The 15,137-nt window shown below is 41.1% G+C and overlaps 1 protein-coding gene across 1 annotated transcript in view; it reads right to left on the bottom strand.

Moving 5' to 3' along the window:
- BMPER (BMP binding endothelial regulator) overlaps positions 1-15,137 on the bottom strand; it is a 477,629-nt gene that overhangs the window by 157,233 nt on the left and 305,259 nt on the right. Inside the window, exon 9 of the mRNA XM_086964813.1 lies at positions 1,796-1,933. Within this exon, the coding sequence (XP_086820939.1) occupies positions 1,796-1,933 (138 nt within the window). The remainder of the gene's footprint in view (positions 1-1,795; positions 1,934-15,137) is intronic.

The following is a 15,137-nucleotide window of genomic DNA, read 5'->3' as shown; positions in this document are numbered from 1 at the left end:
GGGCCTTTGTAAAAGTTGACTTCTCACCTTTGTGTTGCTTATTGCTAATTTTGGGTGTTAAACTGAGGTAGAACCTATGCCCAGACAGTGTTAAAAAGTATGAAATTGACAAAATAATTAGGCAAAGCTATCAGAAAATGTGCCTCATTATGTCGCATAATTTGCCTTTTCTTGCCCCATAAATTGTCCCTCTCAAACTACATAATTCAAGTGGTCCTGCTTAAGGAAAGGATTGATTAATATATTTATGACTTTCTGTCAATATGATCATGATGTTTGATTTCTGTGTTATGAAAGGACCACAGTACGCCCCTCTGTCTATTCTATTTCTCTGAAAAGTTTCTGATGTACCACAAGGTTTAGTTCAAAGTACATTTAAAACAATACATAAAAGTATCAAATAGTAAATGAAAACAGTCACATATGAGTGAAATTGGATGCAAACGTCTTCAAAATAAATGTATAGCGTGGAATACCAGCCAATAAAGCCCCATTGAAGATTAAGATGTTTCTGTGATTACAATTTAAAGAATTAGGAGTTTTACTAAACCAGATTTTCCCTAACATCAAGCTGCACAATCATCGTCCTTTTAATTGAAGCAGAAAACTGGGAAGGTCTGCCATGTTTTAAACCAGTCAAATACTAAAAAGATGTAAGGACTAAATGTGAATATACCCATAGAAATCAAGGTAATAAATGTGGAAATTAGATTGTAAGGCAGCAAATCTTTCAAATCTCGTTGGCTTTAAATGCAATCAACCAGAGAATTGCAAACTGTTAAAAAGTGCTAATTTAACACGGTTAGTGACATAATATTGCATTCTTTTAGAATCTTCTTAGTGCCTTATAACTAAAAAAGGCATGATTCCTTGTTTAACATTGGGTTGAGAGGCGGCCTTCATAGTGTATGTGTGGTAGATGTGAGTTACAGTTTGAACTACATAGAAGATGTTGGTTGTAGTGCGTGAGGATAAGAGATGTGCTTTAGTGAGTTGTGGCTGTGCTTGAGTATGAGCTTTTGATGGTGCTTTTTAATCATCATTAACATGCTGATCCTCTTAGCTGCATCATGCAATACTCACTCTGTAATACAAGTCGGGCAGTGTTTGCCTGATTAGAAATCTGAAGCTTGAAATTTATCAGTGGAGAACTGATCTCTTCTAACGTTATTGATGACTTTAGATCCAAGAGACAGAGTAATAATCCCCGTCTATTTAATGCCCAAATTATTCTCAAATTACTTTTTACCCAGGACCTATTATCCTGAATTTTCTCAAATGTGGATCACCCACAAACAAGATCAGCCCCAATATTAAGCACACTCATATTTCAGGATGAATTTCTTGAATTACCTCTGAAAATACTATGTGCCAATGACAGTAACTCAGTGTGTGTAGCATAAGTTTGGCCACTGAAGATATTCATGCCATTGAAATATTAAAGACAATTTCCTGTCCCCTGACATTTTGTAAGGTGCCAATGAAGTGCTAAATTATGGCACCACCACAATAGGGTTGCACAGGATTTAGAGACCAAAAAAGAGTACAGATAGTATTTCAACATGCTATTTACTAAGATTTGTTGAATTTGTTCACTAGCACATACCATCTTATTTCTTCTAGTTGGAGTTAAGCAGATCAGAAGTTTTGCTGAATGTGGTGCTGCAGCCAACAAAAACGCAAAAGGCAAGCAAATTAAGTGAACAAACCTTTGATCTCTAAACAGTGAACAGGCAGGGTACAAAGAGATTAAACTCAGCAGCATCCCCAAATGACATTAGCATTGCAACATTACCCTGAACAGCTTGCTGCCAGACTTGCACACTTTCACTTCCTCGGTGGGGACATACATGACACACTCATCACAACAGGACTCTGTGCTCTTGTTGCAGGCTTCAGGGGCGCATTTCTTCTTGCAAACAACGGTGGAGTCCTGGGTGAAAGGATGGCAAGGAAACATGAAAATTCTCACTGAGTTGCTCTGACAAAATTTACAATATTCTGGTCTCAACCCATAAGTTCTGACCAAGCTGCCGCACTCCCATCTGGAAAGAGAGGAAAAAAAGACAAAGGGAAAGATTTCACTGGGCATCTAAAGCGTGTTAGAGTTGACATAGCTTTATATCTTTTTGGGGCAGAGTGCCAGTCTTAACTTTGTTTAAATGTCTTTGCATTATTCAGAACAATTGCTGTTGTACTAAATGAGAAGCACAAATTGGAGCATGAATTTGATGCAGCACTTAGACCTTTTAGGGACTATACTTCTGGAGAGGATAACCCCTTTGAAATAATCAAATGTCAGCAAACATGTGTGTCGGTGATATATTCATCCACAATATGCTACCTTCAAATTGCTATGATCAGCCCAATTTTAGTACTCAATGTTTTATTGCTCTTTCCTTCTAACAACACTGACACCACAGTTAGTGATGGGATTGAATTATATGCCAGGACTCTCTCATGTAAATATCCCAGTCCAAGACACCTACATTGGCTGTTGGAAATAAAGCCGCCTTCAATGTGCCTTTGCAGACACCCCTTTTCTTACTCACCAGAATGAATAAAAGATTATTATGAAGGCTGAATTAATTTTACACAAATCACTATATGTCGTCCTATTTTATTTTGTAGTGGTGTGCTGTCAATCATTGTTTTCTTTTGTATTTCACTACTGTGGTTCCCACTCATGTATATTTTGCTCCCCTGTTTCCAAATATAAACTTTAAATACACCTCCTGCATGTTCTGTCATATCATTTACTTTACAACAATAAAAAAAGAGAAATTGCGAATGAAATCACATATAAGAACATTTTCGGCTTCCCATATCAATGCATAAAACATTTATACATGATTGGTGGGATCTCTAGCAAGCCTAATGCTGTGTATCTTAACTTGATAAAAATTACTTTAAAAAACATGGAATCCCTAGATACATACAAAGGACCTGAACATATTAACAAAAGTTGCAATTGTCCAACATTGATGATCAGGAGGAGTGCGCTCATGTGGATCCAATTATATCCCCTATCTCAGAGATCTTAAAATGATTTTGCTCTGAGCCCCCTTACAAACTATGTTTTGAAGTCAGACCCCCGCCGAGACTTTATGGACAAAACCCAGGGCTTGTTACACAATCTTCTCATTGCTATATATGGTCATGAAACTCTTCTGTCCTTTGAATGTATGACAGGAAGTACTTTATTCCATATATCCACTGATACTATTTCCGCTTATGGGCTAGTATATCAAGATTTGGGGTATACTTAGTAATACAGTTAAGCCTTTACATCAAATTCTGATGCCTGAAGCACCCATTGATTTCTGGGCACATGATAGGAGCTGGCAGACATTGAAGTGCTAAGATAAAGTGAGCCTTAAAAGCATGCAAATTGCCCCTCGTATTACACCTATGCACAGGTGAACTACTTAACATTCTTTCTGTTGTCTTCTGCCAGTGGGAAGCAGTAATGGTGTGAGGGCAGGATGTCAATGCATGCCCATTCTACCCAAATCGACACAAGTTGGCAGAATGGTGTGAATAATTCCTTGTCCTCAATTACCCTCTCTTCCTGCGGTCTTGCATAGAGCCAGTGCAAACATCAAGTGGACGTGACGGTCTATGGTAGAAAGTGGATGATCCACACCACCCGCCAAATGTGATTCGAGCCAATGGGAGTGGTTTGGACCTTTGATATTATAGTGCTGCTTTAGAAAGAAGCATAGACGAGGTGAGAAGCTGGTTTAAGATATTAACAAGTAAAAATAACTGAAGGTTGATTGGGAAAAAATTTACCTAAGTTTGAATAATTCTAACAAGCGTATTGAGAAAGTGAAACAAGCATGAGTGATAAAAACATAGCTTCAAAGTGACGTAACCATAAAAGAGTAGTGGAACCTGCATTCAAGAGGCAAATGCTGTGAAAATCGGAAGGTGAAGAGAGATGGAAATTTTAAAAACTGATTTATGCTGTCAGAATTGGGAAACATCCTTTATATCGAACGCTGAACAACAAGATCCCTTTTAAATGAAGACATTACAACATACCATGCTTGCTTTTAAAGCAAACATTTTTACCTAGAGTATGCCTTTACCACGGCTGCCTTTGCAACGAATTTCGTTGTTGAAGCATGAATGGTAAAGGCATAGTTGTAGTAAAAAACATAAGGTAAGTAAACTATTAAATGTAAGTATTAAGTGTTATATATATATATATATATATATATATATATATATATATATATATATATATATATATATATATATATATATATACATATACACAAACACATATGTTACATATATAATTATATTTTTTTAACTAAAAAAACAAAGGTTACAAGGATGTTATAGTTAGGCTCAGATTTCACTCTTACAAAACCAGTGAAATATAGCAGTTAGAGTTAGCTGAGAGGACTATAACTTACGCCCCTGGAATGCACTACTTATTACCTCAAATATACCTCACTGATGATGTGGATGTGGTCAGTGACATCACTGATGACATCTCAAATTTCATCACTGATGACATCATCCAGTGAGTGTAAGTGTTTTTTAAGAGTGTATGAATGTTAAAGATATATACTAACCTGCTGCAAAAGTTCTATTAACATACTAGGTCCACTACTAATAGGTGATACTACTTCGAAAATATATTATGTGAGTGGCTGTGTGACTGATTGCATCTGTGTGTGAGTGGCTGTATGAATAGAGTATGGTTCTGTGAGTCGGTGAGTAAGTGGCTGTATGGGTAAATAATGGGTGTGTGAGTAGCTTTGTGGGTGAGTGAGTTGCTGTGTGAGTGGCTGTTTTGGTGAGTGAGTAGGTGTGTGAGTGACTCTATGGGTGAGTGAGTGGCTACGTGAGGGGCTGTATGGATGACTGAGTGGATGTGTGAGTGACTGTATGGGTGAGTGAGTGAGTGAGTGGGTGTCTGAATGGCTGTATGAGTGAGTGAATGGGTGTGTAAGTGGCTGGATGGGTGAGTGAGTGGCTGATTGAGTAGGTGTTTGGCTATGTGAGTTGTGTGTGAGTGACTATATTGAAGAGGGAGTGTATGTATGAACGTTTTTTTAGGTGAGTGAGAGGTTATGTTGAAAGACTGTTTGGGTGAGTGGGTGGGTGTGTGAGGTGCTGCATGGGTTAATAAGTGGGTGTGTGAGCAGCTATATGAGGGTGTGTGTTGCTGTGTGAGTGGCTGTATGTGTATGTGAGTAGTTGTATGAGTAGCTGTATGAGTGAGTGGTTATGTGAGAGTAGTATGAGTGAGTGAGTGAGTGTGTTTGGATCTATGCATGAGTGAGTGGTTGTTAAAGTACTTGTATGGGTCTGTGAATGGGTATGTGAGTAGTTGGGTGGGCATGTGAGTGGATGTATGAGAGGTTGTATAGGGGTGTGGATGGGTATGTGAGAGCGTCTGTGGATAATATCATCAGAGATGTCATGTCAACAGTGATGTCATTTGAGATGCCATCATTGATGTTACTGACCATGTCATGAGTGCTGTAATATGTGAGGTCATAAGCAGTGCATTGCTGGGGTGTAAGTTATAGTTAGCTCAGCTAACTATAACTGCTGAATTTCACTTGTTTTGTATGAGTGAAATTTCTGCCTTACTGTAATGTCCCTGTAACCTTTGATTTTCACAGAGAATATCTAAGGTTTGTTTTAATTATTTTCCCTAACTACAGCATTCCTGTGACCTTCGGTTTTTTCAGTGATGTCTAAGGTCTTTTTTAATGAAGTTACCTTACTATAAAAATCCCTGTAATCTTTGGTTTTTAAGCTCTATTTCCTAAATGTAAGTACTACACTTTGAAAATTAGTATCTGAATGAGGGAATGAGTGTCTCGGTAAGTCTGTAAGTGGGTATTTGAGTGTCTGAGTGGTTCAGTCAGTAGGTTTGTGAATGTCTGAGTAGGTATTTGATTGGGTGCATGAGTCTCTGGGTGGGTCTGTGAATGGGAACATGACTGTCTGAATGTGTCTGTGAGTGGGTGGATGAGTGGATGAGTGGGTTTGTGAGAGCATGTGAAGGTCTCTGAGTGGGTGTGTCAATGGATGCATGAGTGTCTGAAGGAATGTGTGTGTGGATGTCTGAGTCACTGAGTGGGTGGGTGAGTGGCTGAGTGGGTCTACAATAGCACGTGAGAGACTCCGAATGAGTCTGTGAGTAGGGGCATGAGTGTCTGAGTTGATCTGTGTGTGGGTGCATGAGTATCTCAGTGGGTCTGTAAGTCTGTCAGTAGGTGAATGAGTGAATGGATCTGTGAGCCGGTTTATGAGAGTCTGGGTGTGTCTATGAGTGGGTGTGTGAGTCTATGAGTGGGTCTGTGAGTGTATGTGAGTCTCTCAGTGGGTCTGTGAGGGGGTGCAGGAGTGTGTAAGTGGGTCTGAGAGTGGGTGCATGAGTGGGTCTGTCAGTGGGTGGGTAGTGAAATAAGCAGGAGGACACAAGGGAGCAGGTCCTTGTGCCAGCTCCCACTGTGACAGTCCTCTTCTCAAACTTGCCTTCAGTCCACTACTCTCTGCTGCCTACGGGTTGTGCCCCCTCTGCTCATTTTTCTACCTCTTCTCTCCTCGCTTTGCCCTCATTACTTCTGCTCAGCCTGCCTGTTATTTTGCCTCTTTCCTGACCTTTTTTCTGCCTCTTTCTGCTTGTTTCTGACCTTTATCTGCTTCTTGTTGCTGTTTCCGATCTCTATTCTGCCTCTTTTTGCTCTATTCTGACATTATTCTGCCTCTTTCTGACCTTTATTCTGCCTCTTGCTGCACACTTTTCACCTTTATTTTCCCTTTTTATGATGATTGCGGTTCCTTTATTTAGCTTTTTATGCTTGTTTCTGATCTTTTCTGCTTGTTTCTGACTTTTATTCTGCCTCTTTATGATTCCTTCTGGCCTTATTCTACCTGTTTCTCCTCTCTTCTGAACTTCATTATGCCTCTTTCTGCTTTTTTCTTACCATTATTTTGCTTCTTTCTGCTCATTACGGACCTTTATTTTGCCTCTTTCTGGTCATTTCGTGCCTGTAGTTTACCTCTTATTGCTGGTTGCTGGCCTTTTTCAGCCTCTTTCTGCTCATTTCTGATCTTTAATTTGCCTCTCGATGCAGGTGTTTGACCTCTATTTTGCCTTTTTCTGCTCACTTATCACATGTATTTTGCCTCTTGCTGTTTGATTCTGACCTTTATTCTGCCTCTTTCTGCTCGTTTCTAACCTTTATTTTGCATCTTTCTGCTTGTTGCTGTCCTTTATATTGCCTTATTCTGCTCATTTATCAGCTTTATTTTGCCTCTCTCTGCTCGTTTAGCACTTTTGTTTTGCCTCTTTCTGCTCATTTTTCACCTGTAGTTTGACTCTTACTGCTCGTTGCTGACCATTATTTTGCCTCTTTGTGCTCATTTCTCCCACTTTATTTTCTCTCTTGATGCTGGTTCCTCACCTTTATTTTGCCACTTCATACTCGTTTCTCACATTTATTTTGCGTCTTTCTGCTTTTTGCTGTCCTCTATTTGACCTCTTTCTGCTTGTTTATCACCTTTATTTTGCCTCTTTCTGCTGGTTGTTGATCATTTTTTTGCCTCTGTCTGCTCTTTTTCCCTTGGAATCACGATGGAGGGCCCCAGAGTAGCGATGGCCATGGGGCACAGTTAAGCCCAAGAAGGCTCCATCACATTCCCACATCAAGATGTTTTTCAAAAAGTGCTGATTGGGACCCATGGACCACTTTTCTTTTTTTTAAATGTTTTATGTGAGACTCAGCTGAAGCTGAGTAAAAAGATGGCGGCAAACACTTCCTGATTGAAGTGTAGCAGCTGATCAGATTTGAGCACTTGGATTGTTGGATCGTGGGAGGATTTGCGTCCCGATATATACAAATTTGTTTTACCAACAGCTCATTACTGACTAGATTTACAACAAATACCAAGAATGGTTCTTTTTGACTCCATTTCTGCCAAATTTGGTAAAATTCCGTCCAGCGATTCAAGTTGTAGTCATGTCTAAAAATCTCTATGGAAATTAACATTGCAAAGACACATTTTTTTACTACCCTTTTTCTCAGCCCCCACTTGGCAAATAACGTTGAAACTTTCTATGCACAACAAGAATCACTGGCAGACTTCTTATTGAAAATTCCATGAAGATTTGTCAAACTTCACCAATGATATAGGCAAGTCAAAAAACACTTTTCCTATGGCAACATGGTCTTAACTATACCTAATTACTGGCGAATGCCAGTAGGAAATATATAAATGGACCTAAGTTTGATTCATTCTGAAGACTGAACTGAGAAAGTAAAACAAGTGTGAGTGATGAAAGCATAGGGGCTTATTTACAAGCTCCTTGCGTCATCGATGTGTCACTTTTTATATGGGAAAAAGTGAGGCACCACGGACTTGTGGAAGAGGTATGGTGCAGCGGCCAGGGTGCCTGACTCTGGACCATAGGGTTCGCGGTTCGTTCCCCAGCTCGAGCGGCAGGTTATCCCAGCACCATATGACTCTGGGCAATAGCTTTCTTAATCTTCCCAATGACCCCCAGCGCCGGGACACCTCTCCAGAGTTAGCTGTGAGCTTTACAAATGCTGGCATTTACATTTAAATAAGCCCCATAGCTTCAAAGAGACGTAACAATAAAAGAGCAGTAGAACCTGCAATCGAGGCAAATTTTGTGAAAATGGGAAGGAGATGAGTGGTGGAAGTTTTAAAAACTGATTTATGCTGTCAGAATGGGGAAAAGCCTTTACAACTAGATGCCTTTATAACAAAAGCATTACAATGAATATTTTTACCATGAGTATACCTTTACTATGGGTGCTTTTAAAATGAATGTCATTGTTAAAGCATGAAATTTTAAGGCATTTTCATAGGAAAAAAATAATGTATGGAAAGTATTACATTTAAGTATTAGACATATAACATATATACACCTATATTTATGATATATATATATGTGTGTGTGTGCGTGTGTGTGTGTATATATATATACACAGTGATTAATATGGTGGCATGGATGTTTTTTAGGATTAAGGGTGGAAATGTGTTTTTGGGTGGTAAGTGTTGTTTTAGGGTTTAGATTGAGTATGGGCTTTTGGGTGGTAAGAGTAATTTTAGGATTTAGAGTGCATATGGATTTTGGGTGGCAAAGGCAATTTTGGGGTTTAGCATGGGTGTGGGTTTTTTCGATGGCAAGGGTAATTTTAGGGTTTAGTTTGGTTATGGCTTTTAGGCGGTAAGGGAATTTAAGGGGCGTAGTGGGGGGAAGGATTTTTAGTGGCAAGGGCAATGTAAGCGTTTAGGATGAGTATATATTTTTGGGTGCTAAGGGATTTTTTAGGTATTTATCATTGTTCCAATCTCATATCCACAATGGATAAGGGCTAACCGATATTTCATGCATACTGGCAAGAAACATATTTCCATGGCTATGCACATATTTTTACTTTGGCAAAAGGCAAAGTCACATTAACAGAGTCAAAATTAATGTTGCTTTACCCTACATCCAGCCGCGTACTACCCTCCACACGGTGAATGCCTGTAAGTGCTGGTTCTAATTACATGGACTCCTCATGTAGTCATGATCTGACCCGTGTCAGCAGGCACACCATTCTTGCTTGGTTTTCGATGGTTCGGCAGTGGTTCAATATCTTGAATGAAAGAAATGCTGAGAATGCCACAATCCTGATGAACTTTCTCGAGGATGGTGCTCTCAAACTTGCAAGTGGCAGCATGTATTTAATTCAAAACAGCGGATCCCTTCCCACCGGAGCAAACCAAGAGTACAACTATACGTACACAGCAATGTAGGTTTTAATTGCATCAACATGACGCAGTTTGACCTAAATATATATATGTAGGGTTTAGGGTGGGTGTGGGTTTTTTAGTGGCAAGGGAATTTTTCGGGTGGCAAAGAAGAATTTCTCAGGGTTCAGTGGTGTGGGTTAATAGGATAATATATGAATATATATATATTCACTGAAAAACCCATAGGTTTCACACCAGTTATAGTTAGGAATTAGCATTTAAAAAACCTATTAAATTCACTGATGTCATGAGTGATGTCACTGACCATGTCATGAGTGATGTAATATGTGACGTCATCAGCAGTGCATTGCAGGCGCGCAAGTTATAGTGAGTCCAACTAACTATAACGTGGGAATTTCAATGGTTTTATGTCAGTAAAATTTCCAGCTAACTATAACTGGCGTGAAACCTATGGTTTTTTCAGTGAATATAATAGGTTTTTTAAATGCAAATTCCTAACTATAACTGGTGTGAAACCTATGGTTTTTTCAGTGAATTTAATAGGTTTTTTAAATGCTAATTCCTAACTAAAACTGGTGTGAAACCTATGGTTTTTTCAGTGAATTTCAAAGGTTTTTTAATAGCAAATTTCTATAGCTATGAAATGTAATATTTTTTAAAATGAATCCTATATTATATATTTATGTTAAACGATTTTTTTTATGTATATTGTTTTTTTTTTGCCCTGGAGCGCTCCCGGTGCGCGCCCCGGTGAGCGCCCCGGAAAGCGTAGTGTTTTGAAGCGCCCCGGAGCGCGAACCGGGAAGCGTCCCGTTAGCGCCAATGTCGCGAACGAAAACATGATCGCGACGTATCGCGTAGCCGCGTACGCGTGATACGCACGGCCTAAGCGCACCCAGAAGCACTCGAGCGAATACGATCGCGCAACGTAAGCATCTGACGCGCTTACGCGACACGGCCCGGGGGCGCATAGCGTAAGCGCGCCGGGTCATGTGACCTGAAAATAACACTTTTCATTGGTTCATAACAGCTTTGGTTTCATAATGATGAAGCCCCTGGTCTTGTGACCTGAAAATAACACTTTTCATTGGTTCAGGACAGTTTTTTTTTCCAAATGATGAAAGACCCCACCTTTTTTCCTTATTCTGACTTTGTCCTTTGACTGAGGAAGACCTGTTTGAACATCTTTGTGAAAAAATATTTTGTACTTTAAAATGGCTACAGTAGCAGCAGCAGCTGGAGCATCTCAGCCACCACCACCACCACCACCACCAAGAGGACCACCACAACATTACATTGGTGGTCAAGAAGAGGAGGAGGAGGAAGAGGAGGAGGAAGAGGGGAGAAGATGGCTGCAAGAAGACAATACCACATACAAACCAAGGCAGCACATTGTATGGGAGTTTTTTTCTATACCAGAGGGCAAGAAGAAAGTCAATGCGCCCAAGGTGGCTTGCTTAATCTGTGGCATGGAACTTTCAAGGGGGTACCCGAACAAAAAATATTCTTTCGGTAATAATACCATGATTAGACATATGCAGCGCAAGCATCCGAGAAACTATTATGCTGCAGATGTGAGAGAACTGGCCAGCAACCCTCACCAATCTTCAACCACCAGCTCCAAAAGAAAGCAACCCACTCCATCGGGACCAGAAACAAGGGAGACGATCCCTTGCATACAACCACGGTTTGGGGAATACAGAGTTACGTGTATATTTTGTGGTAAAACCATCACCTATGGTGAGCAGAGCATAAAGCTCATCCTACTTGCTGGTGACAACCACAATTGCCCCAAAAAACACTAATTTTTTCCTGATTTTTTTTGCTCCTGTTGAGCCATTTTGAAATTCCTGTTTTTTGTTTCTCTCCATTAAAATAACCAAAAGAAATACAAATTAGTTCATAAAAGCCAAAAAAAAGTACAAAATGTTCAAAAAACATTAAAAAAATATATAAAACAACAAAAAGAAGAAAAAACTGTTCTTTTTAGAACTACCTCCAATTTCTAAAAAAAGGCTCAATTTTTTAAAAACTCTATCATTCTTTTTTCCACATGGAACGCTTCCCGGTCCGCTCCCCGGTGCGCGTACCGGGCGCTCCCCCCGCACAAATAAAAAAATATATATATATGTTTTTGCCCCGCTGGGCCCTTTTATAGCCCCCACATCATACCTAGGAGGTCAAGGGGGGTCTACTCTGCCCCCTTATGGTCATTTCCCCCTTTGTTTTTCCCACCTCTTGTGTCTCGATCCTACCGAGACACAAGATGGGGGCCTCTCCGGACTGTTTCGAATTATTACAGACACCCGAGAGCCAATCAGCTTTCCGTGCGCACCTCGCGTGGCGTGCCCGGAGCGCCGCCCGGTGCACGTACCGGGGCGCTGCCATAGATATATATGTCTCGATTTTACCGAGACACAAGATGGCGGCCGCTCTGGACTGTTTCGAATGTTTGCAGACACCCGAGAGCCAATCAGCTTTCCATGCGCACCTCGCGTCACGCGCCTGGAGCGCACTCCGGTGCGCGCACCGGTGCGCAGCTATAGATATATATATTTTTTTTAACCTAAATTACTCAAAAACCACTGGAGCACATATCTTGAGACATAGCAAAGGCACATCGGGCTACCAGTCCCTACAATTTTGCCAAGTTTGGTGGAAATCCATTCAGCCGTTTGGGCTAAAAGTGAGGTCGACCGCCCTATGGAAATTAACATGGGGAAAACACGTTTTGGGACCCCCCCTTTTATCTCGGCCCCCGCCTAACGAATCCCCCCCAAACTTTCAAGGAAGGACCAGAGCTCCGCGAGGCAAATTTGAGGAATTTTTCAGGCAGATTCGTCAACCGGCGCCAAAGTTATTCACAATAGAATTTTGAGATTTTGCATTGAAAAAAATCCTAACTATAACTACCTACTGGCGACCGCCAGTAGGTAATATATATATATATATATATATATATATATATATATATATATATCCAACCAAACTTTCTCCAGTAAAGAAAAGAGATCCGGGCCACTTGGAAATGCAAAGCGTGATTTATTCAATGGCTTTCTCGACGCGTTTCGCAGTCAGTTCTGCTTTTTCACGGGCTCGTGAAAAAGCAGAACTGACTGCGAAACGTGTCGAGAAAGCCATTGAATAAATCACGCTTTGCACTTCCTAGTGGCCCGGATCTCTTTTCTTTACTGGAGAAAGTTTGGTTGGATTTATTGGGACTCGCTATCCCATCCGAGGCCCGCCTTTGAAAAGCGGCAGGGGTCTACAGCGAACTGTTGGTTGGATATATATATATATATATATATATATATATATATATATATATATATATATATTACCTATCTGCCTGAAAATTTCCTGAAAATGGCCTCGTCGAGTTCCGGTTCTTCCTTGAAAGTTTGGGGGGGATACGTCAAACGGGGGCCGAGATAAAAGGGGGGTCCCAAAACGCGTTTTCCCCATGTTAATTTCCATAGGGCGGTCGATTTCACTTTTAACCCGAACGGCTGAATGGATTTCCACCAAATTTGGCAAAATTGTAGGGATTGGTAGCCTGATGTGCCTTTGCTATGTCTCAAGATATGTGCTGCAGTGGATTTTGAGTAATTTAGGTTACAAAAAATATATATATCTATAGCTGCGCACCGGTGCGCGCACCGGAGTGCGCTCCAGGCGCGTGACGCGAGGTGCGCATGGAAAGCTGATTGGCTCTCGGGTGTCTGCAAACATTCGAAACAGTCCAGAGCGGCCGCCATCTTGTGTCTCGGTAAAATCGAGACATAAGAGGTGGCTAAAACAAAGGGTGAACTGACCATAAGGCGTCAGGGATAGACCCCTTTGACCCCCTAGGTTTGATGTGGGGGCTATAAAAGGGCCCCGCGGGGCATTTAAAATATTTTTTTTTGTTTCGTTTTGCGCGGGGGAAGCGCCCGGTGCGCGCACCAGGTAGCGCACCGGGGAGCGTAAAATGAGGGAAAAAGATGACAGAGTTTTTAAAAAAATGAAGTTTTTATTTAGAAATTGGAGGTAGTTCTAAAAAGAACTTTTTTTTTTCTTCTTTTTGTTGTTTTATATTTTTTTGTGTGTTTTGAACTTTTTGAACTTTTTTTGGCTTTTCAAAACAGTTTTATATTTTTTTTGTATTTTTTTAGGGGGAGAAACAAAAAAAGGGAATTGAAACTGGCTCAACTGGAGCAAAAAAACAAAAAACCCCAAAAATTATTTCTTTTTGGGGCACTTGTGATTATCACCTGCAAGGACGATGAGCTTAACGCTTTTTTCGCCATAGGCGATAAGCTTGCCACATGCAGAACAAGTGATTTTAAAATCAGCAAATCTCGGCTGAATGCAAGGCATCACCTCGGATGTTTCTGGTTCTGATGAGGTGGGTTGGTTTCTTTGGGAGGAGGTCCTTGATGACTGGGGGAGGTTACTGGCCAGTTCCCTGAACTCTGCTCGAGAGTAGTTGTTTGGGTGCTTTCTGGTCATGTGCCGAATCATGGTATAGTTACCAAAAGAATATTTTTTGTTTGGGTTGCCCCGTGAAAGTTCATCATTGCAGATGAGGCAAGTCACCTTGGGCGCATTCACCTTTTTTTGCCCCTCTGGGATTGAAAAAAACTGCCAAACAATGTGTGGTTTGGGTTTGTAAGGTGTATTTTCTTCTGGCAGCCCTCTTCTTCTCCCCTCCTCCTCTTCCTCTTCCTCCTCCTCCTGTTCTTGACCACCAATATAATTTGGAGCTGGTCCTCTTGGTGGTTGTGGTGGTGGTGGTGGGGCAGATGCACCAGCTGATGCTACTACTGAAGCCATTATTTGGAGCAAAAAAGTAGAGAGAGCAACAAACAGGTCTTCCTCAGTCAAAGGACAAAGTCAGAATAAGGAAAAAAGGTGGGGTCTTTCATCATTTAGAAAAAAAAACTGTCCTGAACCAATGAGAAGTGTTATTTTCAGGTCACAAGACCAGGGGCTTCATCATTATGAAACTAAAACTGTTATAAACCAATGAAAAGTGTTATTTTCTGCTCACATGACCCGACGCGCTTACGCTACGCGCACGGGGGCGCGCAGCGTAAGCGCGTCGGAAGTTTACGTTGTGCGATCGTATTCGCTCGAGTACTTCCGGGTGCGCTTACGCCGTGCGTATCACGCGGTCGCGGCTACGCGATACGTCACGATCATGTTTTCGTTTGCGATATTGGCGCTCACGAGACGCTCCCCGGATCGCGCCCGGGGGCGCTTTTCAGAAATACGCTTTACGGGGCGCACTCCGGGGCGCGCTCTGGGAGCGCTCCCCCCAAAAATTTAAAAAAAAAAATGGGATAATTGTAGGGACAGGTAGCCCTATTCTGAAGTGGTTTGTAAAAAAA

Source organism: Lissotriton vulgaris, chromosome 4_1 (genome assembly GCF_964263255.1).
Source record: "Lissotriton vulgaris chromosome 4_1, aLisVul1.2, whole genome shotgun sequence".
NCBI classification, from domain to species: Eukaryota; Metazoa; Chordata; class Amphibia; order Caudata; family Salamandridae; genus Lissotriton; species Lissotriton vulgaris.
This window is presented reverse-complemented; position numbering and strand designations above follow the sequence as displayed.